The sequence below is a fragment of the Rhinolophus sinicus genome, linkage group LG09 (assembly GCF_036562045.2).
Source record: "Rhinolophus sinicus isolate RSC01 linkage group LG09, ASM3656204v1, whole genome shotgun sequence".
In the NCBI taxonomy this organism is placed as follows: Eukaryota; Metazoa; Chordata; class Mammalia; order Chiroptera; family Rhinolophidae; genus Rhinolophus; species Rhinolophus sinicus.
Genome location: NC_133758.1, coordinates 52,535,719 through 52,562,293, shown reverse-complemented (window position 1 = coordinate 52,562,293; position 26,575 = coordinate 52,535,719). Strand labels below are relative to the sequence as shown.

The 26,575-nt window shown below is 36.6% G+C and overlaps 1 protein-coding gene across 4 annotated transcripts in view; it reads left to right on the top strand.

The window, feature by feature from the left end:
- PIEZO2 (piezo type mechanosensitive ion channel component 2) overlaps positions 1-26,575 on the top strand; it is a 436,624-nt gene that overhangs the window by 136,091 nt on the left and 273,958 nt on the right. For all 4 annotated transcript variants that reach the window (XM_074340379.1, XM_074340380.1, XM_019713452.2 and 1 more), the window contains one exon: positions 12,505-12,630. In XM_074340379.1, the coding sequence (XP_074196480.1) occupies positions 12,505-12,630 (126 nt within the window). The remainder of the gene's footprint in view (positions 1-12,504; positions 12,631-26,575) is intronic.

Sequence of the window (26,575 nt, the reverse complement as noted above, 5' to 3'; positions counted from 1 at the left end):
CTTTGAACCAGAGACTTGATTCATGTGCACGTGGAGGGACTATGCATTTTCTTGCTACATTTCTATTCCCAGAGGTATTATGGATGTATGTGAAGTGTGTGGAGTGAGAGTCTGGCTTCCAGAAGATTGTGTGATTAGGTGTCTGTCATTCCTGAGTTTTGTAGAGCACAATATCCTTCTCAGAGCATTTTACAAGCATGAAATAATGATCTTGCAAGGACCCTGGACAGTATACAGGAAGCATTTTGAAAGGCTTTACTAAACAACTTTGGAAGACCAAATGTAAAGTTAAAGCCCTCTTTGAGGACCCACCCACGGAGTGGGTAAAGGAACACCCACGGAGCCATAGATAGGGGAGTCATACCATTATATTCTTGCTGGCAGCATCCGCCTCTCTGCAATCCGCGCTTGCTAGCTCAGCCACCATCTTCTTGCTAGCTCCCATCTTTCTGCTACCGTAACCACAGCAGTTATATTAGTGGCCAGTGGCTCACTGGTTACAGCTGATGGCCAACTAGCCACAGCTGATGGCCATGCAATCACAGTTGATGGCCATTTACTACCTGACCCAACACCTTTCCACGTGAGGCAGAGAGCCTGGAAACTGCACTCCTGGCTCTGTCCCCACAATGTTATAAAAAAACAAAGATACTTTAAGATCACTTTTAGACTATCAGAGAAAGATCTTCATGCTAAGAATATACTCGAGTCAAACAGCAGATAAAACTGAAAAGGAAGCATCTTAAGATTTGTGTGTGTGTGTGTGTGTGTGTGAGAGAGAGAGAGAGAGAGAGAGAGAGAGAGAGAGAGAGAGAGAGCGCAAATGGCAAAGAGAGAAAGGAAGGAAAAGGATAAATGAACTTGGAGATGATGGGAAGATAGGATTTGTGAACTGGCTGCTCTAGTCATAGCTGATGTAGGTGTGTGAATGCAAGGCCAATAGGCTAATACCAGTCAATTTTTTATATCAATGCATTTAGCTTTGAGGAGACAAGTTCTGCATATTTTCTTTCCTGCCATACACTAATGTCCTGCTTCTTTCAGTGTTACCCTGGTAAAGATGAAAGATTTTACATTGTGCCCTCCACATGACTGTGTTAATATGTGTAAATTAACATGGCTTACTAGGTTCACTGTTACATTTCACTCAATTAAGCAATATTTATTGTGTGCTAACTATCTGCTAAGCACTTTTCTGTGCATCGGAAATACAGTGATAACCATGCAGGTCAAAAGGGACCCTTGCACTTGTGAAGCTTACGAGAGAGAGAGAGAGAGAGAGAGAGAGAGAGAGAGAGAGAGAGAGGCAAACATACATACATACATACATACATACATACATACATACATACATAAATAGTAGTTGCAAATAGTGAAGTATGCAGAGAGCAGGATAATGTGATAAGGAGCACCTGGGGAATGGTGTCCCTTTTAGCTTGGATGACCAGGGAAGATCTAAATATCTGATCTGAGACCTGAGCAAAAGGAAGGAGATAGGTAGATACAATCTAAAAAAATAAATTTCATTGTCTTCTTGCCAGTTTCATATATAAACAAACAAACAAAAAATACCATTGTAGCAATGATGAAAAGTTCATTAAAAGGCTGGTTGTTGAAAATTTGCTAGGCTCTTTCTAGGCAGAGAAGTTGAGGATAATAGATGCCAGAGACCCCCTTTGCAGATGAGTCACTCCTCTGTTGCTTGTGAGCACAAACAACAAACAGAAGGCAGTGCTGGCTGACAGCTGCCCCGCCTGGAGCCCACAGCCTGAGAAGGAAGCTCAGGGTTAGAGAGAATAAACACAGTAGGTCACAGGCAGTTAGTCATAGTAACCTGGTATGTGTTCCCTGTGGGAAAAAGCAAGAAGATAACAGCACACAAAGTCTCTCTTGATAAGCCAGCCAGGACAGAAAGACTGTTCTGGCCAACTAAGCTGGACATCTCACGCCAGCGAAAAAGCAGATGTGAAAAACCTTGATGAAGGTGGTGAGCTGCTGGAAGCACTGTTGACAGGTACTAACCCACACCTGCCTTTGATGAGCACCGCTCTCAGGTGTGTGGTGCTACTCCAGCACCCCTGAGGTCCTGCATCTTCATCAATGTAATACGGAAGGGAGTAACTCCTTCTTTAAGTGGCTATTCATGCCTGGCACTCAATAAATGGAGAACTAGACTTCTTGAAAACAGAAGTGAGAAAAAAAAAAAAAAAAAGACAAAGGCAAAGTTACATGGTTATAAGACAATGAAGTGTTGCAGGGTGGACATTTTTCAGAGTCAAATTCATTGTTTTCCTAAAGGAACTGCAGGAATACTGTGCAGGAGACATCTAAAGCTAATTGCTGGAAGAATGCTCCACAGGGAGTAAGCCTACCCTGGAGGGGAATGGACTCAATAACCTAATTGTTTTCTCCCATTCATTACCATTTGTAGATCCCTTGGTGCAGAATTTGGCAAACTGGCCTAGTAAAATAACAAGAAGTATGAGGACTTCTTGTTGGTTTGAAGTGAAATGTTCCTGCCAACATATATTGAGATCAGTACACAAGGACAACCTTTTTTCATTTATGTGATTTTTATTTATTATTATGTCCTTTCAGTAACTATTTAATGGGGTCTCTTATATGTGAAGTGCTGTGCTAGGCACTTGGGTGTGTCTAGAGAGGTGTGACATTTGGCTCTTACCTTCAAGAAGCTTATAGTCTGGTCAATGTTAGTAAATGCACGAGTGATTTATCTGGAGAAATATGTTGGAAAGGATTCTCCTCTGACAAAACTGCATTGTGTTCAATGCAGAAAGAATTCAGGGAAACAAATTTTTAGAAGGATGCTTTTTCATTTCTTGAATGATGAATTATTAAGATAACTGAAGTTCTCAGAAATGAGACCCATTAACCTCAAAATTTCTTGAAAAAACTGTTCCCTTCTGATTCTGACACCTTGATCGGGAGAGTGGATTTTTCTTGCATATTATTTGTTTATTTTGTATTTTTCTCCCTTTCATACACTCTCTCAATTCCCTAAGGCAACTAAGCTGAAAGTAAATGTATGGACATCAAACCATACTTCTCATATTTTGAATCATCTAAAAAATGACTAAGCCTTTTTTATTCCCAAGTAGCTATTCTCTGATACAGATGAGTTTCTATGAATAGTTCTGAGGATAAACATGGGATGGGTGGGTGGGTGGGGTACTCAGTCTGAGAAATTTGTGAAATTCCAGAACCAGAGGTGGAGTGGGGCAGGGTCACCAGTCAGGACATTTCAAAGCCATATCTGGTAAACATCTAAGTTAGTTCTTCTCTCTTTTTGTTTCCCTCTGACATTGTCAGGATTTCCACCCACAGGAAACCTGGGAGCAGCAGCTGCCCCCGACTCCTGGGTGCTCAGAGGTGTCACTGCTAACAACTCTTTCCCATGTGCCATATGCAGATCCCTGGGAATTCACAGGGACAAGGGGCAAGACATTTTTCTGCAGGAAGATGTCTTCAGCAGGGAGTTTCTGCAGGGGACAGGCTCACACTCACACCCTCCCTGTTCCTCTCAGGCTTCAGCTGAAAAACGTGGACACCATCAGCTGTTTAGGGTCAGAGTTGCGGAAATCATAACATAGTTTTTTTTTGTTTTTGTTTTTTTTTAAAAAGGAAGAGCAACACAAAATAGTGACTCTTTTCCCTTAGTCCTATAGTTTGTTTACTGAATTGGCAAAAAGCCCTAATTTGGAGGTGTCACTTTTACATGAAAACTTTTCTCAGTGTTCTAGTAAACACCATATACACATTCTTAAACCCCACTGCATCATTCAGCTTCCAAGTGCTGTCCTGTCCTCCAGAAAGAAAATCTGGAAGGACAAGGACAAAGCTCATCACTGGGGTGGCTCTGCAGAGGGCTGAGCAACTTTCTTTCTCCTGTGTTTGAATCTCTGCTTGAACCTACCCTTGACGCCATGCAAAGGCAGTAGCCATTCAAGAGGAAGCCTCAGTGCTCACTGCGCTTGGAAATGTCCTCTGTTTGAGTAGGACTGGTTAATCTATTGATCCTACTAAAGAAAATTCTTCATATCTGTATTGGATGTTTCTATTGGCTTGTTTTCTGCTAACCCCACCCATGGAGGGCCATGAGAATGTGCAAAGAAAGCTGTTTTATTTGGGGCCTTGAAACTGAATTATACAATTTGGCCTCCTTTCCATAGTTTGGCTTTTCAGACTTGAGCAGGAAGTCTTACATATACTTATACAAGGTTCTCTGTGTATTAATATATTTTTCTACTTGAATATTTTTCTCTCTAATAAACTATCACAACCAAACGACTACCAAATAATATTAGGAATTAGGCATATCTTTACTACTCAAGTTCTGATTTCTGGCCTAATTTCCTTTCGGAAATGGTGAAATTAGAGAAAGTGAATGTGTGGGGGTGGGGGTGGAGTCTACTCCAGGGAACAGAGCCATGTGAATGCAAAGAGTGAGTGCCAATGTTTATGACCTGGTGTGAAGGAGTCAACACTAAGCTTTGTTTATTCTACATAAATGGGGAATGACTCTCAGACATCATGGAATCAGTGGAATGCCTGCCAGAAAATTTCTTGAATATCAAAGCACAGTCCTTTTTGTTTTTTATACTTATGAACATTTTGCTTTTAAGTGTGCTATCTTCAGCTAGGGCATGGGTCAGCAAACGGCAGCCCACACACTAAATCTGCCTCTACCCACCACTGTTTTTGTATGGCCTGTGAGCTAATTTAAATGGTTAAAAAATCAAAATTATTTCATGACATATGAAAATTACCTGAAATTCAAATTTCAGTGTCTATTAATAAGGTTTTACTGGAACACAGCCATTAGTAATTTGTTCACATATTGTCTGTGACTGCTTTTGCACTATAATGGCAGAATTGTGTCCTTGCCTAAAATGTTTAGTATCTGGCCCTTGGAAATAGAGGACATAGAATTTCCAATTTTGCTGAAAGCTTTGGCTTCTTCTAACCCATACATGCTCATGTACAAGTCTACTTTTACAAACATTGTTTCTAACCAATTTAAGTAAAAATGTTACTTCCAATTTCTTTCTAATTTTTACTATCTTTATGATGCACCTAGTATTTTCTCTGCTTCTCAGTAACATGTATTATCTCAAGGATACAATATAGCCTTGTTCTATGCTAGAGACTAGGAAGTCTTTAATAACATGCCTCTCACGTAGTTGTGAAATAATTGTTCGTTTCATGAGTAAATTAACAAATAAATGAATATAAGAGCACACATCAAATGTTTTCTACAAATATATTTATGCCACTCCACTGGAATTCCTAATGATGTATGTCAAAAATTCTCTCAATCTACCTTCTATGTCTCCCAACTGCAGCTCCCAACTTCTTTGCTAGTTTGTGCTGAGTTCTGGATAAACTCCTCAGTACTGTCATCCAGTTCACTAAATTTACCTTTGTCTCTATCCAATCTAGAGTTTAGCTGATCTATTGATCTATTTTACTAATTAAGTGACTATATTTTTAATTTCTAAAACAGATAGTTGCTCTGTTTAGTGTCGTCTATTTTATTTCATTTCTGTCTATTTAAAAAAAAATTACTTGTTCACCTTTCAGGATTTAATTTATCATTTTGAGGATCCCAGGCAACTTGGTTTTAATTCATTTTTAGTATGTTTCATAATTTTCATTGTACCTTTGGTGAATTCATGTCCCAATAGTATTTTCTAGCTTTATGTTTCCTTATGTGTTACTGAATTATTGTTTGTTTGCTCATATCGAACCAGAAATGTTTCTATCTCAGTCTCCTCTCCTGCCCTCATTCCAGTGTTCTCTTTAGACACCCCCCCCTCCCCCCATGATTTTGTCTCTGTCTAATGCTTTTGCAGTTGTTCCCACCTGGACCCACTGGACCCCAGTGGAGAATTAAGTCATATCCTAATGGTTTAGAGACCTGTCCTTCTATAATGTTGGGGATTTGAGTTTGCTCAGTATGGCATACCTACATTCTCCCTCTTCCCTAAGGATACAGATCCTTGTAAACCACATATCATAAAATTGCTCAGGAGCAGATTCTTTTCCAGCATTTTTGTAAAATCCGTGAAGCTTGGGTTTGTAACCTAAACCCTTGTTTTAATCAGTGTTCCTAATGATGGATCCTTATTTACCCTGAGCATGTAATTAAACGTTCACCAGGAAGCCAACTTTGATTTTCATTGCCTGCTTCAAGTCCAGCCTGTGGACAGATTTGCATTTCTCTTGGATTTCTGACCCTTAGAGATATTTATCTTATCCTGGCGCCTGGTATGTCTTTCTGGTGATCTGCCTCATATTTTATCTATTATCTCTATGTGTTTAGGGCAAATAAGGTACCTCAAAATAAGAACTACATCATCGCCTGAAATTCCCAGGTGCTCGGTGTTTTTTGGATTTGGAAGGTCCTGCTACTTATGCCCTCAGGCCAGTTTATTGCCCCATAGATATTTGGTCATGAGGTACCCACTAAGCTTGAGACCCTATGTTAGAGACAGCCCCTACCTTCAAGATGCTTATGCTCTATCTGATCACAATAAATGTCTAGAACAAGAGAACCTAGTGGCTCTGTGGGGTGCCACCCAATCTCCCTCTATGAACATGGCACTTATTCCCCCAGGTTTCTGGAGTGTTGACTCATGACTGCTCACAGAAAAAAAAAATGGTCTTTAACTGTAGGAAGCTGCCTTGGCCAAGTATCACCCATCTCTGGGGACAGTTCACATCTAGTTTCTGGTTAATGATGGAGGTGGGTGGAGTACAAAGGCTCAGAACCCTTGCCTCAGTTCTAGACATCTCTGAAGGGCTATTCTGACTCCAAAGCTCCCCAAGGACGGACCCAGCTGAGGGCTCCCCTACAAATATATCCAAGCTCAGCTTCTCCCTTGGCTCAGGCCTGCCTCCTTCACTCCCCATCAGTGCTATGGCAGAGAGCTCTCTCATAATTTCCTGCATACCAGTCTCAATCTTAGAGTCTGTTTCCTGATAATCCAACTAAGGACAGCAACTTAGATAAAATATGTATTCCCAAGTGTCAGATAGAGACAGTATGTAATATAAGAGTTACAAAGAGGTCTCTTTGCGTCCAAGTGGTAAGGAGAGATGTAGAAGAAATAGACCTGGTCACGAATCACCAGTTTTGAAGGAGGGATGGAGTGGATACTTGTAAGGCTGGCAGCTTCATGTCCACTTTCCCTGGCCCTTAGCTGTCATTCCCCTATGTACCCAGAGCACTGTTTTTCTCGCTGGCATGATTTTTCTCTCTGATTATAGTGTTCACTTCACTGTGGGGAACCTTTTAGAAGAGATTACAACACTTTAAAAGTTATTAAATAATAACACATAAATACAGGGTAATAAATGATAGATCCAAATGGGAAGGGAAAAAAACCTGTTTTGGCTCCAATGATATGCCAGTAAAAATATTAGAAATAGAACATAGAGCTTTTGCAAGGGAGGATTAGGAGGTGGCGTGCAGTGGGGAATTCCAAGTTTCACTTGGAGACATGAAGTGGAAGCTTTTAGTCCAATTTGTGAAGGTGGGAATAACTCTGGGGGGAAATGATCTTGTCATTCGTTCTCCCACTGGCTTTTGTAGTGTTCCCAGAAGCCTTTCTGTGATTCGTTCTTTTTGGCAAAAAAAACGGGAGCTGAGGAGTGCTGGAATGATGACCTCAATGAGATTTCAAATAGAGTAGTAGATGTGTATTTCTTCTCCCCACTTATATTGGTTTGATACTAATGAAATGCCCATTCTTGTAAGTCAGAATGGTTAGTATGAGCAGCTTCATATACTCAACCTAAAAGCTTGCCTGCTTAGTTTACTCTGAAGTCTCAGTACTCTCTTTCCAGCTAATAGGAGTCTATATTTAACCTCATTATGAGTTGAAAAGAAAACCCTCATTTTTGTGTATCAACTTGTTTTTCATTTGTGCTGTCTGGAGCTTAAAATTGTAGGAAATTCTTCAAATATAATACTTGCTCTTCAAGGTACTTTTTTCTAAATGCCATGTATATTATCTACATGGTGCTTTTACTTGGTTTTTCTAATTAAGTTGTAGATAAATAATAAAAATACCTTGGGGTAGGTGAAAAAGACTTTGAAATACATGTAAAACTCTTCACACTGTCTTTACGCAGAATTTGAATTTGATTCATTTAACTTATCTATAAGCCAATATCAATGAATTTTTTTTTTGGTGTTCAATTTTTACCAAAAAGAAAATTACCACAAGACTCAGAGTTCTCCTTTAAAAATTGCTAGGATTTTGGATTGGATTGCTTCTTAAGTGGAAAATTTCCAAATTAGGTTACAAATATTGACACAGTTATAAGAACTGTGGATCTTCCACATTTGTATGTCACATTTAAAATCACTTGACAGTTAAAGAATTGGAAATGTTGGCTAAAGCAGTAGCCTCTGAATTACTTTCCAAAGTATAATAAATGAGGAGTTGGATTTATACCTGTGTTTAAAACCCAGTTCCTGAATGCAATCTATGAAGCAACAATAGTCTTTTTTTAAAGCTCTATTTGAGGAAATGCATTAAAACAAACAAAAATCGATAAATAAAACCCAAGTTAAATTTATTGAATAAATTCTACTTTCTCTCCTTCTTTATTCCTGCTATTAATATTAAATTTCTTCTGCTTCGGTATTCTAATAATCATAGAAAAATAAGGTATAAATGTACAGTTTGGTACCATATCATTCTGGCCATAAATTGCCTATTTCGTGAATTTGCTATCTGGGTACTTCTACAAGTCATCTCGAAGTAAGCATATATTTTTTTTTATCCTTTTTAATATATCCCACATGTTCTTATGTTTCTAATTATGAGTGATTATTTATTAAGTGACATATCTTTGGATAATTCATATTTCTTGAATAAATAAGAGTGAGTACTCAAAACACATGGGGTATAATAATACCCTCAATTATTTCTGTAAACATAACATATTTCCCAAACCAGAAAAATAGAGATCATTTCTAGAAATGCCATGAATTAATTGAAGCATGGCTGTAATTAGGATGTTTGCGTGTGTGTGTGTGTGTGTGTGTGTGTGTGTGTGTGTGTTAAACAAGCATCTTTTTATTCATTTCTGTTCTGTTGCTCTACTTCATGACTGAAGTTCCAAGTTTTCCTTTGGTACCATTTCCCTTCAACCTAAAGAACATACTTTAGCATTTCTTTTAGAGTAGATCTCCTGGCTTCAAATACTCTTAGTTTTCCTTCAACTGAGAATGTCTTTTTTTCCTTCATTCTTGAAGGATATTTACACAGGTTACAGAATTCCGGGCTTATAGCTATTTTCTTTCATAACTTTAAAGATGATTTTCCACTGTATTCTGGACTTCATGGTTTGTGATAAAAAATATGTGGGCATTCAAATAGTTGTCCCCCTGTATGTTTGTGACATTTTTCTCTTGCTGCTTTCAGGAGTTCAGTTATGTATTTGAGAGTGGTTTCTTAGAATTCATCCCATTTAGTGTTTACTAAGCTTATTGAATATGTAAATAATGTCTTCAATAAATTTGGTGAATTTTTAGCTATTATCCCTAGTTTTTATCTGCACCAGTTTTTTTCTTCTCTCCTTTGATAACTCTTGTAACAAGTGATTGATAAATCTTTTGATTCTCAAGTCCCTGAGATACTGTTAATTTTTTTCAATCTTTTGCTCTCTGTTATTCATGCAGGATAATTTCTATTCATCTATTCAAGTTTACTGACTCATTCATTTATCATCTGTATTCTACTGTTGAGCCCATCAAGTGAATTTTTAATTTCAGATATTGTATTTTTTCCATTTTAAAATTTTATATTTATGTATTTATTGTGCTTTCTGTTTCTCCACTGACAACTTTGATCTTTCCATGCATTTCAAGATTGTTTACCTCACCTTAGGGAGTGTTGCTGTAATGGATGTTTTAAAATCATTTTCTAATAATTCCAACATTTGGATAATTTCAAGGTTAACCATAGTGTCTTTTCTCTTGAGAATTAGTCATATTTTCCTAGTCTTCGTATCTCAAGTAATTTGGGATTGTATCCCTCATCTTGTTGATATGCAGGCATTCTTTATTTATTCTAAATATTAATTTCTTGTACCTCTCGGATGTCCCAACTAATCATTTGTCAATGAATTTTATTTATGGTGGAATTTGTTGAATCTTCAATTGTAATGCAAATTCATCTCTTTTTTTTTTTTTTTGACTTATAGTTTGTTTAGAAGGAAATCATCACAGCAAGGGCACAAAGTTATTATCCCATATTTTCCTCTATTAACTTTAGGATTTTATCTTTCACATTTAGGTCTTTATGCATCTGGAGATCACCTTAGTGGCAAGGATCTGGCATTATTTTTTCTGTATTTGTTGAGCCAGTTTTTTGTCTGCTAGCCTATTCTTTCCTCTTGATCTGTGGAGTCAACTTTGACATTTATCAAGTTCATATAAATATTTTTTTTTTCTGAGCTCTATATATGGTATTCCATTTGACATTTTTCCCTCTCCATAGGAATCTAAGTTACTGTTTATTTGTTTTGTTTTAACTTAAGGGTTTGTAGTATACCTTAATGTCTGGTAAGACACACCCACTTTTGGTCTTATTTCTCAAAATTTCAAAGTTAACCTGGTGATTTTATTCTTCCAAATACATTTTTAAAATAAGTTTGTTAGTTCCTCAAAAAATCTTTTCATGTGTATTTTGAAATTTTTGTTGAAAGCCTGAAAGTTTCTACTGATACTTTATTTGAAATTACATTGAATTTGTAGCCTAAATTTGGAAAAAATTTACATTTTTATCATATTAAGTAATCTCGTTCATAAATATGGCAAATCTCTTTATTTATTCAGGTCTTCTGATTTGTTTTACTGTTGAGTTTTACAATTTTATTCATAAAGGTCTTGTGTATTCTTTGTTAAAGTTAATTATTAGATACTTTTTTATCAGTCAGGGTATAACTTGTAGGAATTGGCTTGCACTGTTGATTATGTAAGCTGGCTAAGGAAGTCCAAAATCTACAGTGTAGGCTACTGTCAGGAAGGGAAAATCATCATCACGGGCAAGCTGAAATTCATGTGTACAAGTTGAAGCTGCTGTCCACAGGTGACAGAAATTCCTTCCCCACTCCCAACCCCTCTCTCCTCAGCCTGGTTTTCAGGCCTTCCAACTCATTGAATCAGGCCTTCTCAGCTTATCTAGGATAATATCCTCTCTTAAAGTCAATTGATTTTTGACTTTTTTCACATCTGTAAACTCATAGCCACATCTAGATTAGTATTTGATTAAATAACTGGAGACTGTAGTCTAACCAAATGATACATTGACAAAACATTACAATACAGTTTGGGTTGCTAATTTAAGTTGTATCTTGTTTTCTACTTGATTATTATTAATGTAGAGGTGCTATACTGATTTCTGTAAGATGATATTGTGTCTGAATTATTTTCTTGTATTTGTTTTAATAGTTGGTTTGTGGATTCAGTTGACGTTCTATATTGATGATAACATCATCTGCAAATAATTCCATTTGATCATACGATCTGCAAATAATTCTATTTATTATAATCCTTCTTTTTTTTCCCTATAACATTGGCTACTACACCCAGTGATATCTTAAGTGGCAAAGATATCAAGTGTCTTTGATCATTCTCTGACATTAATGGGCTGTGTCTAAAATTCCACCATAAACAGGATGTTTGATTTAGTTATGATATAACTCCTTTATCGTATTAAGGATACTTCCTTCTATTCCCAGTTTTCTGACTGTTATTTTATTTTATTATGAATGGATTTTAAATTTTGTAAAATACTTCTTCTGTATCCATTGAGAAAATTGTGATTCGGCCCACTAGTATATGACTTACACTTATAGATATGTTAATATTAAGCCACACTTGTTTTTCTGCAATAGGCCATAGCTTATTTTAACGTATTACATTTTTACTATGCTAGTTCAGTTGGTTAGCAAGTATTTTTTAAAATAATTTTTGTCTATGTTCATAAGTAAAATGGACTTAAAATTTCCTTTTTTTCTCTAGACTTACTTAATTTTGAAATTAATGTTATTCTATCTTCGTAAAATGTTTTAGGAAATTCCTTCTTTTTCTACTCTCTGGAACTACTTTTATTAGATAGGGATTATCTGTTCTTTCAAAGTTGGCAGAGCTCCCTTATAAAATTTCTAGGCCAGGGGATTTTTGTGGTTTAATTTTGTGGTAGCGTACCATAATAAATAGGAAGGCTTCTTTCTTTTACATTGAATTTTTAATCAATGTTAATTTATATAATTTTACAAAGAGAATAAGATAGCTTTTAGCTTTAGATTAATAACTAAGAGAGTAATTGTTACATTTTATGTACTTTTGAGTCAGCCCACAAAATAGATTATATAGAAGCATATTCTATGTGGAACTGCACAAAGGTCAGAATGAGTGTGTTTCACCTTACGTTTTCTCACAGTCTCTGTGCTTTTATCCCTTAGGACATACGGGACGGCTGTTAAAGTCTCTGTGCTTTACCAGTCTCTCCTTCCTGTTGCTGCACATCATTTTCCACATCACCTTGGCCAGCCTTGACGCCCAACACCGTATTGCACCTGGTTACAACTGTGAGTATTAGTCCTTTTCATACTGTGTATGTGCATAATAAAGCTCTATGTCATAATGCTCATAGAAATCTGTTCACTTATTCATTACATTATAAAATTCATGGCAATTGAATATACTACACATACCTATAAAGAAATTTGCCATGGAGAATTAGATCATGTGAGCAACTTAATTAATGAATCTTCAACATATATTAGATATTAGGCCCCTATCTGTATGTAAGACATTATCATTGGGCATAAAAATAAATCGAGATTTTCATACAGTCCCTAGAGCTTATAGTACAGCTAATGAGACAAGACATGTACTATTTCTAACATGACAAATAAGGATATAAAAGTTGAGCACCATTATACAAAAGTGACCTTAATCAGATTCTAAAGCATAATGTAAGATTTCATATGTCTTTACAGGAAAAATGTAATGACACATATAGTTTCTTTTTCAAATGGGAGTTCTTTGTTTTTATTCAAAGGAAAATAATATGTCTTACATGCATTATATATTAAAGTTATGATGATAAAAGTTGAACAGATATATACTTTGGTAGTATCATCTTTCCAAAATTAACCTGCCACCAGATAAATTCTACTTCAGTGTTTGTAGGATGTGTGATTGTCATTTGAAAAAACAGAAGCATTTCAAGTATATTGAATACAATTCACATGTTTTAAGTTAAACCTCAAGAAACAGAAACCCTGAGATATTTGAAGTAGCCTATAATAACAATTTTAAATTGTCAGTTTTTCTTTGAAGAACCCATTTGTACATTTGAAATTTCCTGATCTTTCAGAAGTGCAAACACAAGTTCTTTGAAGGAAACCTACACTTCCCTGTAAAATAAAAAGGGGCTCAGAATTCTCTATGGATCAAAGAGTATTAACATAAATGTAGTGAGATATTCTTTAGTATAACCATATTCATAAATTATTCAATATCCATCACTGGGTAATTTTAGAGAGCTAAACTTTACAGAGCTAATGTTAGTATGCGTTTCGGCCATTTTATTGAGTTCAGAGTTCCTAGGATAGTAATGCCTATCAAAGTTATTTTTAATTTGAGATTTATGACTTAAGATCTGGTTATTGCTTTATAAATTGAGATGTAATTCGTATACTATAAAATTAACCCATTTCAGGAATTTAATTCAGTGGTTTTTAGATTGTTTAATCATTGTGACTATCTAATTCCAGAACAATTTCATCACTCCAAAAAGAAACCCTGTGTCCATGAGCAGTTATACCCCGTTCCCTCTCCACCCATCCCTAGGCAACCACTAATTTACTTTCTGCCTGTATTAGACTTACCTATTCTGGACATTTCATAAATAGAATTACGCAATATGTGACCTTTTGTGTGTGGCTTCTTTCACTTAGCATGCTTTCGAGGTTCATCCATGTTGTAGCATCTAGCAGTACTTCATTTCTTTTCATGGCTGAATAGTATTCTCTTAGTAAGATGTGGTTTTAATGTTTGGTAGAAGTCACTTTATTATTAAAAACTTGATAAAATACAATGTTAAAATAATGGAATTTATGTTATAATGATAAGGAGTATTATATTTAGCCAGATTCAGCTCTTTATGGACTTAATATAAATGATATCAGCGATATTTTGAAGTGCTTCTCAAACGAAAATCCTTTGGATATTTCTTAATAAGGCATTTCCAGGACTATAAGGGAGAATTTTTTAGACATAAGTGCTATTTCATGAATAATGAGTTCATCACTGGAAGTATTTAATCATAGGTATATTACAACTCATCAGATTTTTAAAATTTGAGTTTATAAATATATATCTTGCCCATTTCTAAAATTAATTTTTGGTGCTAAGTGATATTGTAGAAAGGACTATACTGGAGGGTATCTGGATTAGGAACTGAAACTTATCCCTTCTTCTGACCCAAAGAGTCTGGGCATTTCTATTTTTATTCAAAATAATGATTTTCCACAATTCTGCAAAGGTTAAAATAAAAATGTAATATGAAATGTTAAAACAATTCCCTTTTCATATTTATAAATGTATTTACTCTATGTATAGACTCCCCTATAAGGTATAGGCAGAGACAGACGGACAGAAACACATATAAAATTAACACATATAAAGTTACGTGCGCGCACGCACTTGTTTGTTCTTGCTTTGTCTCCTCCTTCCCAGGCTAGGATCCAAATTACCTAGATACTTTGGATGGGTCCTACATTAATATCATGAAGAAGTCTGTATTTCTCGGTGGTGAAGGTTGGAGGCCATCTCAGATACAGTTAGAGCTGGCCTCTTGATATGACTTTTCCTAAGCATTTTTTGCAACCTAATCTTAGAGTTAGATCTGCCTCTCCTAACCTCACAGCCTAAATATTTGGGCTTCTACATACCAAGATATTTCCATGTCTCTCTCAGAGATATTTTGATTCATGCCCAATTACACTCTACTGTTGCTCGTCCCTGCAATACCACTTGAACAGTTCCAAATCTAATGTATTGTCCTTCCTTTTTTATTTGACATCTGCATATACAAGCTCTTCTGTTCCACAAAGAGCCAATCTGAAAAAGTCACAATAGTAAACATTATTTCTACCAAGTTAAATTCTAATTTGAAGTTTATTTCTACAAAAGTTAACATTATAATTTAAAATTTCAGTATTTTTCATGATGTAACTTACAGAGAAGGGATGTGCTAAAGAGTGAATTAGAAAAGGAATTGAAGCTCTTCGCTTCCAGACATAGGAACCTTGAAAGTGAGTTTACAGAAGTCATACATTTCTTCTGAAAAATGAGTGATGCATGCAACAGCATTGGCTCATTGAGTAAAGCAGATTTTTTTGGTTTAGTTTCATGTGCAGCATTTAAAAGTAATACATTCTTGAAAAGGGATAAAAGAGAAGGGCAAACAAACTTCAGAGCTTTGCGAACTAGTTTAGTCCAAGATTGACACAGACCAGGTTTTCAGCCTAGAGCATTTTTTAATGATCAAGTTATATAAAATCCTGAAAATACTGTTAGATTGGGTAATGGAAACACTGACTTTTCATTTAGAGTTGACTTCACCTCACTAATGTTATTGTTTCTCGAGCATTTGGAGTTTCGATTACACCATCAGAGTTGTAAACACAATCTTAGCTATTTTGATATCCCACATTGGAAGTTTAGCCTTTTTGGGCATCTGTTGATGTAAAGTAGCAACATTTCAAATAAAAAGACAAAAAGTGTCTGGGCCAGCAGTGTTGTGCATTTTGAATACTTTCTCCATGCTTAAAACATTGGTAAATTAAAGTGAAATAACCCAGACAGGTCAGGTTTCCCAATCATATTCAAGTGGTATTCGAATTCAAGACCACCAAGTGCTCATTTATATGAGTTTAATTTTGTTCTCCTAACTCTCCTTCTCCCCATTTAAAACTCACATACCCTCACCCTTATTATGGCAAAAAAATCCCAGTATCCCTCAGGAATCTAAGACACATGTTTGGGGGACAACAGTAGCATTTATAAATATTAAGTCATTGAAAGTTCTTGTTCCCCCAGAGCCCTGTGAATATTAACTGGCAGTAGTAAAGATTTTTTCAAACCAGCCTATTTAGTTTTTGACTAGCTGGCAGGTTTGTTAAAGGTGGCATTGTGCAAAACTGAAACTTAACTCTCTCTCTCTCTCTCTCTCTCTCTCTCTCTCTCTCTCTCTCTTTCATTTCTAAAACGGTGCTCTTATAGATAAGTGAGGAAATCGATGGGGTGGGGGGACCAATGTAAATTTTCCCCAAACATGTGTTTTACTGCTTACTAAAATATTTTCGTTCCATCAAAACTATGCTATTTAAATAAATGTAAACCCGGTTTCAATTATGTCATTACAGATTCCACAGAAGTAGTTTGTTTGACTTGCTGGTGGACATGTGGCAATGTTAGTGAAATTTCAAGGCCGGCCTGGATTCTTGTGCTGCGCCAAAGCATGCTATTGATTGAAAGAAACTTCTGAGTTCAAAACTATAAAGGAACTGTTTCTAGTGATAATAGCTACTATTTGTAGACCTACTAACTGTAGGGCCCCAGGGATCATTATATTCCTTTACGAAAAAGTTAATGGCTACTTTCTCGTAGTTACAGATTGGCTCCAGTATTTTTTAAGTGGGGAGCTCCATATACACTACCCCATTCCATTTTTTAAACAAGACTTTAGGGTGGGTAGTGTTGTACAGATGTATACCTGTGCACTGCCCACAGGCCTGAGGAAGTGAGTGGGAGTTGTGAGCTGGCCTAGGCCCTGATCACCAGGCTGGGCACCCTCTTCCAGGCTGGATCCAACTGGAGACAGGGAATCATGTTATTCCTACAAAGAGGAAGGTCTGCTGGCCAAGACTGGCTCCTGCAGGGCTGTGCCTTTTTATGAGCTCTCTTCTCGAAGGAGGTCTCTTTCTTCAGTCTGTATGTCACATTAAGGATGGAATGAGGGTAATGATGGATGAGGCGAGGATGAGGGTAGCATTGAGGATAATGAAGAAGAAACAGGCTCTAAGAGAACGAGTGAGCTGCCTGAAGCCACCACACATCTGAGCATTGACTTTTCACTCTCTTTGCTCATCTTTATGGAACTCTTTATTTATCATCTATTTAGGATTGTTAACTCCATTGCACTTCCTGGACTTTGTATTAGTATCATTTCAAAGGACTTAAGTAAGAGTTTCTGATATTTAGTCCATGATTTTCTCTTGTTTAGATACTTGTTTTTATATAAATTGAATATTTCTTTTGCTTTATTCAATTGTAGCATTCATAGTTAAATTAATTTTCCCCTGAGGGTCAAGACCCCTCATATCAGCTGCTTTCTTCCCCTTTGAGGGAGGGGCATCTAGAATTCCAATTTTTCTCCTTCTAAGAGCGCAGGGAACTCGGCCCAGAAGCTCATTGACCAAGAGGTTATTATAGACCTTAATAATGCTTAATCGTGATGCTCTGCTGTCCTCAAAACATATGAAGCTCTCAATGTCAAGCCCCAATGTATGACACATCAGCATGTGACAAGAAGACTGAGGGGGGGGGGTTCAGCATCCCATCCCAATGATTGTGGGGTAGACACCCAAAGTGAGCCATTCTGATAGCTGCTCTGCTTTCAGATACCAATGGCTTGTCTCTTGGCACACATAGACAGGAATTCATTTCATGCTTTGCTCTTCTTAATTGTGTTCATTGGAGATGGACCCCTAGCTTTGCAGTCACGTGGTAGGTCTATCCTCATAAAAATAGTTGCATAGATTAAGGACATTCTTTATTTGTATTTTTCATATTTGACACAACTTTGTGGAGGAAAGAGTTTAATATTTATGAAATGGGAGATAAAATATATAAAAGGAAATTAGCCCCATGCTTGCTTCAAGAGTCATTTTTTGAAATCACTTTCTGCTGCCTGCTTTCTTACAAAAGCGGGCTTTGAGGCTCTGTGAGGCAGCACTTGGGAGAGTCTTGATTCTTCTCATCTCTCTCTTTTTCTCCTCTCCCTTGCTACCAATTTGTAATTCTTTTGACCATCTGTTCCAGGATGAGGACACCAGTCTAATTTTTCCTTAACTACAATAGTCTAAAAGCATCTGGATCATATACATACCTTCTGATCCCATTTATAATAAGATAAATTAGCCTTAAGTGTTATTTCCTTCAGCCCCCGGTAATTGAGGCAGGCTGCTTTTTCCATCCACCAACATACTTAGGCCTGTGCCAACTACATGCAGCTCTGCAGGCGAGGCTATTTTAGCCTAAGACTCGTTTATGATCAGTAGACTGTGGATGAAAAGCATAGCTGAAAGAGAACTCTGCTAACCTGATATTTGATAGAGTATACTTTTTTGGAATAACGGATACATTCAGTTTATATTGGCAAAAGCTAGACCCAGGCAAGAAGGAAAATTAAGGGGGTGTGGCACCATGTGGAAGAGAAACCCCATCAGGATGAAAATCTCTTAGGCCAGTGTCTTGTTGACATCTTAATTTTGCTTGGAGTGATATTTATATAGTGATACTCAGTTTATATCGTAACTTTCAAATAGAATATCTCATTTTATCGTGAGATGTTTTTCATGAGAATTGTTTATACTATCCAATATAGGAGTAAATTTAGGACCTTATGTGACTGGCAAGTTACTCATCTCTGTGTCTCAGTTCCTTGACTGTAAAATGAAGATAATGTGAGTGTGCCATCTCAAAGGTTTGTTGTGTTAATACAGGCCATGCATTTAACAGTGTCTGAGCCATAACAAGTGTTCAATAAGAATAAGCTATTATTGTTGTTGTTGTTATTATTATTATTATTATTAGAGAAGTCATAGTTCTTGCTCAAGGTTACACACAACAACAAGGTGGCAGAAATAACTCAGAACCAAATTCCATCTCCAACTTACACACAGTCACATGGTGACACTTGGAAATTATGATACAGCTTCTTATGTATTTCAGTTTCTTACTAATTGTTACTTTGGGGTTTATACCTACTCTATGTTGTGTGGTTGCCACCCTGGATAACAGGGTGAAATGGTGCTGGTTGGAAGGTGGTGTCAATGAAGTGTATCTTTAGTTACTGTCTATTCTCCTTCAGTACTTTTTTCTTCTCTTCATCAACTTCCCCATTGGCAAATTTTACCCCATCTGTTCTGTGGCTACAGTGTTGGGTCTGGTCTGGATTTGTGAGTACATTTTGGTCCTCCCCTCATTCCCGCATCTACCCCAGAGCTTGCCATCCATCCCATGACCTCCATCACAGGGGAATATATAAGTATATTATTCACTATTTATTTCCCTTTCTATAGTATAAAATTTTAGAAGAAAGAAACAAAGGGTGAAAATGTTAGGAAGAGGAGAAGTTAACATTTTTTGGTAAAGTAAACTAACACTTTACCCATATCATCATACTTTAATCCTTACTATCTCTTGAAAATAGCAACTCTCACTGCTAATATGACTGATGGAGAAATGAGGACCCGAGACAGAACACTGTCTTTCTGTAGGTACCTCAATTGGTGGCAGAGCCAGAATTCAAATTGAGGTCTCCTAGCCTCCACAACCCATATTCTTTCCATTACATTATGCAGCCTCATAAGTTTGCTGGGAAAAACTTTGTGAAGAAATTAGACTTTGATTAACTCGATTTTGAAGAATAGGTAAGATTAGGACATGCAAATCTTGTGTGATGTGCTGAGTGAGAGGATAATCAAGCTGATGTACTAACTGTAGGTAAAGTATTCATGGTGGGTAGTGACCCAGTGTGATTTGCTTGGTAAATAGAGAACATCTTCACCCCAGAGTGCGCAGTGGCACACTGCAGGAGCTCCCTGGCTGCATGCGTGGATGCACATTTGCCACTGGAGATGTGTGCTAGTCCTGCCTGATCACTTCCCCTGCCAACCTTGCTTTGGGGGATCCTGCCGTAGGCTCTGTGTCAACTTGCTAGCAACCAAAGCCTTATGGTCTGTGAGTGGTTTTAATCTGTATTTTTAAAGCTTGAAAAAATTGGAGACATTTTTCCTGAAGATATAAATCTATCAATAAATTAATAGTGTATGGGATGCCTTTTGGTATGTGGAAATCTATTTTCCTGCAATGTGAACCCCTGAAATCCTGGATCCTGAGCTTGTTTCCAAAACTATGCACATATATGTCTATACTCTAACCCTTTTTTTACACAACAGTGCTTCAAATATTTGAAGACAGCTGTGATGTCACATCTAAGTCTTTTTCAGATACATCTTGAGTCCTTCCCCTCTATTATCAGCTGAGCACATTAGTGTCTTAGGTAAATGATTAGGAAGAGAGCTTCAGTGTCTCATCAGGTGGGGTAGCTGTGGCCCCATTAATGCCAGGCATCATGGGGCTGTGACTTTCCTTTCTCTGGTAACTGTCCTTCTTCCCATCAGCTAAAATTGTTTCTGTCATGTATTGTATGTTTGTCATGTAGATGTTCTCTTACCTGAAATGTCAGATCTATTTCTTGTGAAATCCTACTTCTAATTTTCTTAAGGCAGATGTGCCCACATCTTTTATTTGGGATTTTGATTCTACATATGTGTAGAGCCTCTTTTCTTACCGTATGTCTTCTTAATCTCATCCCTAAATGAAGTAAAATGCTTATAAGTTCCTGGCACAGATCCAGCACTCCAGTAAGTCTCTTTCACTCTTGCTCTGCCTCCCCATAGCTCACACCAGTTTCTTCTTGTTTATTGTTGTTGTTTTTATATAACATCTTTTTGGTTTGTAGTTTTGCTCTAAATCAGTAATGATAATAGCTTCAGTGTATAATTTCCCAGTACGGGCCAACTCTGCATCATAGTTCTGCAAGGTACTTGATATTTTACTCACTGCAGATAAAATAAGCAGCCACAGAAGAGTTAAGTTCTGATTAGATAAAAAGGTGAGAAATATGGTAATAACATGCAATCTCATCAAGGAGGGTGTTGGCTCCCTGTGCCTGGTATACAAGTCTGTGGGCACATCTAGATGGGAGGAAGACGTGCTCAGAAAGTCAAAGACTACTTCACTAGCTTGATTTCTCCCCACTGTGTGGTTGTCTTTCTGTCTCCCACTCTTAAATCCTGTATCTTCTTATTTCCCACCCATACCTTTGCTTTTGTTATTCCTCTGGGAGAATATTCTTGTTCTTACCCACACCACCCATCTCTTCCTCCTTCACTAGACCCATTTTTCAGTACTGACCACCTCCTCCAGGAGAACTGGAGGTGACTTTCAGTCAGGTGACTTTCAGCTCTAAGCATCTGTCATTGAACATTTCATGCTGAGTTATACTCACTAATTTTATATGTTCTCCTATTAGAATATGATCAGATTAAAGGTAGGAACTATCATGTTTTATTTATTTATTTTTATAACCTGAGGACCTACCACAGTGGCCTACATATAGTATACTACCCAGTAATTGTTTGAAGAATGAATAAATGAATTGATAGCAGGAAGAAAATGTGACAACAATGAAATTGGATGACTCTCTTGTTTTGTGATCAATTTTCAGTGGACTCCTTGCTACCTAGCTCCATGGAACAACTATAGTATACTAATGCCCTCTCTCTGCCAGAAACTCACTCTCTCTCTCTGCACTCTAGATACCTAGTGAAAATCTTACAGTAATAATTGTGGCCATTTCCCCTCTTTTCAGTTCATGAGGGAATATGAGAATGACATTTTCACTTGATGGCTTTTATTTCTCTTTAAAAATTATATATCAAATAAGGAAATTTGGTATTGATTTCATTTGTGAAAGGAAACCTAGATTTCCATTTGTATTTGGGAAAATTAGGAGTGAAAATATAAAATACAAAGCTTGAAGTAGCAAGCAAGGAAGAGAAGGGGAGTTGTGAAGGGTGGGTGTGTTTGGCAAGGCAGCATCATTAATAATTAGGGACGGGAAGAAAAGCCTACAAATGAATAATAGTCATGCCATTCTTCTTGAGCTCATCTGCTCCCCACCCCTTGCCCACCAATCCTTGCTACAAGGTAAAGCACAGTGCAGGAAATTTAAAATGATTTGGGATCGATTTTGTTTGCTTAAATAACAATTTCCCTAACCCCAGTTTCATGATGCAGCATTTCTAGTGTAAATTATTTACCCTAAAAGCACTAAGGCGAGTCTGTGTGGTATGGGAGTAAACTTAACCTCAAAATTATAGACAAAATAAAGCTTTATGTTTTCAAACTCACAGTATAATGGAAGGATATTTCAAGGGCATAATGGAGGCAGCAAAACTGGGCCACATATAGTCAAGGCATTTCAGAAACTATTAATTGTAGACACAAGTTCAGACTTACAAAACTGATGTATATTTTAGGGCTTAGTTATGTGAATTCATAAATGAAAACCATTTCTTCCTATGAACAGAAGTTTTGCTTTAGAAAATTCCTCTTGATTTTATGTATTAAAAATATATGCAGGGATGTAGAAGATTGGCAAAGAACTTACTACTATAATTTATCTCTTATATTCATTTTCAGAGCTGTTTAAATATTTCCTGAGATTCCTATTGCAGGATATGGGTATATGTAGAATATTAATATTGAAGATATTACTGTAAAGGGTTCTAATACATTTACGGACCTTTTTAATGCATATTGCTTTATCATTTAGTTTTCTAAAAAGTAAAGTATTTGTTTTGCCAACAGTGTGTCACATTGACAATTATGGTTTCAAATGCTTTTGTTTCATTACCTTCCATTGTTATTTAGTATGTAATCTCCATTTTTTGAAATGGATGGTCATTCTTGAAGAGCCTAAAACCATCGTTAGGAAGCAACACAGTGGATTAAGATTTGATGGCTGATTTCCAAAAATTCTCATGTGGTGGTTGCATGTTCCTTACTGCCAATGGATGATAATAAAAATTAAAGCACTCATGTCATATAAACTGCATTAATCTAATCGGGATAGAGCATGCACAGATTTCCTTCTTTTCAGTTTTGCACAGTCAGGAAGATAATTTTTCATTGCAATCTCATGTTTATTTTTATAGGTACTCCTCAAAAAATATTATTCTGTATTTATTTCCTTAATTGAGAAATTTGAAAGAATGTTATATTTAAATTATAATAATGATTATGCTATCTTGCATTTTTCATTTTGAAAATGGATTTTCATAAAGTAGATACTATAACAACCACAAAGAAAATTAAATAATTCAAATTATTTAGAATCCCACAATTCTGTCACATATTAGCTTATTTGATAACTATTTATTAAATGCCTGCTGTGTGTATTCATCATGTTAACACGTTGCGTAGGGATCACGAGAATCTTCACAAGGGATTTAAACCCAGCCCTACGCAATTAAGTACTTAGCCACCGGCAGACATCATAGTCCCCGCCCTCGTAGACTTTATAGTCTACTGGTGGAAGGTGGAAGCTGACGAATAGATGAACAACAGTAATAGAGATTGCTATAGCGCTATTATTGAGAATGTACAACGAATGGTAGAAATATACATAATAGGTACATACTTCAGTCTGGGGTGGAAGACTTCTAGGAGGAAGTGATGTTGAAGCAGAAACTTGAAGGAAGAGTATACGAGGTCTGACGATTAAGTTTGCCAGCTTGTTGCAACGATGTTGCTAACTTTTTATGATGTCAGAGGGATTATTCATTATGAATTTGTACCAACTGGCCAAACAGTTGACCAAGTTTATTATTTGGAAGTGCTGAAAGGCTGCGTGAAAAAGTTAGATGACCTAAACTTTCGCCAACAATTCATGGCTCTTGCATCATGAGAATGCACCAGCTCACATAACACTGTCTGTGACAGAGTTTTTAGTCAGGAAACAAATAACACCCTCCCTACTCACCTGATCAAGCCCCCAATGACTTCTTTCTTTACCTGAAGATAAAGGAAATATTGAAAGGAAGACATTTTGATGACATTCAGGACATCCAGGGTAATAAGACAGCTCTGATGGCCATTCCAGAAAAAGATTTCAAAATTGCTAGGTGCTGGCGTCGGTGCATAGCCTCCCAACGGGAGTACTTGGAAGGGGATTGTAGTGATATTCATCAATGAGGTATGTAGCACTTTTTTTAGGATGAGTTCGCGAACTAAATTGTCTGACCTCATATGTAATTCGTCTAAGAGAATGGGAAGACCGTTCCCCACTAAAGGCAAAGGAAGTATAAAGACTCAGAAGCAAGTGATATCACAGCACAGTTGAAGAATTTGAAAGAAAGACCGTGTGGCTGGGGTTCAGAATGTGAGGTTGGGAGTGACCAAAGTGGACACAAAGACTTAAGTGGTAGGCAAAGCACAAAGGGATGTATACACCTATGGGTTCTAACCTGGTTGAATAGTAGAAACACCTGCGGGGTTGCTTTGTGAAATACCCATGCCTGGGCTTTATTCCAAATCAATTGAAGCTGAGTCTCTGGGATGCGGCCTGGGCACTGGTATTTTATAAACGCTACCCTGATGATTTAATCTGTAGTCAATATTGAAGGCTTCTCATGCAGACTATATTAAGGACTCTGAGTTTTTCTTAAGGGCAATAGAGATGCTTTGACAACTCTTAAGCAAGGGAGAGAGATGTTAAGATCTGTGCTTTAGAAAAGTGCACACTGTATGTGTGAAGAATGGATTGAAAATGGGCAAGACTCGAAGCAGGAAATGAATTTGTATGCTGTAGCAGTAATCCATGAGAAAACAATGGCAGTGATGATGAAAGAGAAAAGTGAAGACAGTGGAGGAATATTATGAAGGAGGAATCAATGATTTGGTGAATGACTGGCTTAGGAGTGGGGTGTTTGCTAGGTTTCTGGCTTGGGGAGCTGGAGAAGGACGGTGTGTTTTATTAAAACAGGAGATAATGAATTCCAGTGGGAAGGTTTGGGTAGAATTCCAGATGTCAATGAGAGACCTTTGCATATCACACTTCACATGCCACATACAATTTTTTATTTACATTCTGTAATTGTTAGTTCATCTATGTATTTATCCATTCAGCAAACGTTTATTGATAACCTGTTATGCACCAGACACTGTTTTGGATTTGGAATATTAGTGAACAAATCAAGGATCCCTGCCCTCATGGACCTTATATGTACTTAAATTTGTGTCACTATGACTGGTAATCAAACCTGGGTTATCTGGATGAAAGCTACAACTCTTTATTGCTATGTGTTATATTTTCACATTTCTATATAATCTTTATAAATAGTTCATTTCTGCATAATTTTCCTTCATGTTTTTTATTTTTGCTATTTTATATTGTTTTAAGCATTTATACATGAAAATCTGTTGTTTATTGCTTTAGGATAAATTTCTAGGAGTATATTTATTATGCTAAAGAATTTTAATATTATTTTCCCTCTTCTTATACTGTACCATATTGCTCATCAATGTGCTTATACCTGTTGGAACATGACCTGTAAAAAGAAATACATGATGGATGGATGGATAGATAGATAGATAGATAGATTTTTAAAATGTATCATAGGCTTCAAAGTCTTGGGGCCCCAAGAGGCCTCAGGAAAATCTTCACTCACAGCTTCATTCTGATATACAAGTGGCCAATGAGCACATAAGAATTGCTCAACACCATTAGTGATAAGGATCATACAAATCAGAACTGCAATGAGATACTACCTAATGCCCACTAAAATGGCTATAATTAAAAAGACAGACAAGAACAAGTATTGGTGAGTATGTGGAGAAATTGGAATCCTCATACACTAATGGTGGAAATGTAAAATGATGAAGATTTTATGGAGCACAGTTTTGTGGTTCTTCATAATATTAAACACAGAACTATCATATGATCCAGCAATTCTACTCCTAGGTATATGCTCAAAAGTATTGAAAACAGGTGTTCAAATAGATACTTACAAATGTTCACAGGAGAATTATTCACAACAGCCAAAAGGTGGAAACAACTCAAATATCCATCAAAATAGGAATGGATAAACGAAATGTGGTATACCATATATATATATATATATATATATATATATATATATATATATACACACACACACACACACATACACACACACATATGTATATATCTGTATATATAAATGTATATATATATACCCACATGCACACACATGTATGAGTATATATACACATATGCATACATATATATATGTATATACATATATGTATATATGTATATATATATATATATATATATATATATATATATATTATTCAGCCAGAAAAGGGAATGAAGTTTATTTTGGCTACAACATGGTTTAACCTCGAAAACATGATGCTACATACAGAAGCCTGATACAAAAGTTCGAATATTATATGATTCCATTTATGTAAAGTATCCAGAATAAGCAAATCCAAAGAGATAAAAAGCAGATTTGTGGTTGCCAGAGGTGTGAGGAAGAAACAATGGGAATTGACTATCTAACAAGTTTCTAATATGTTCTTCTTGGGTGATAAAAATCTTTTGGAACTAGAAGAGGTGGTGGT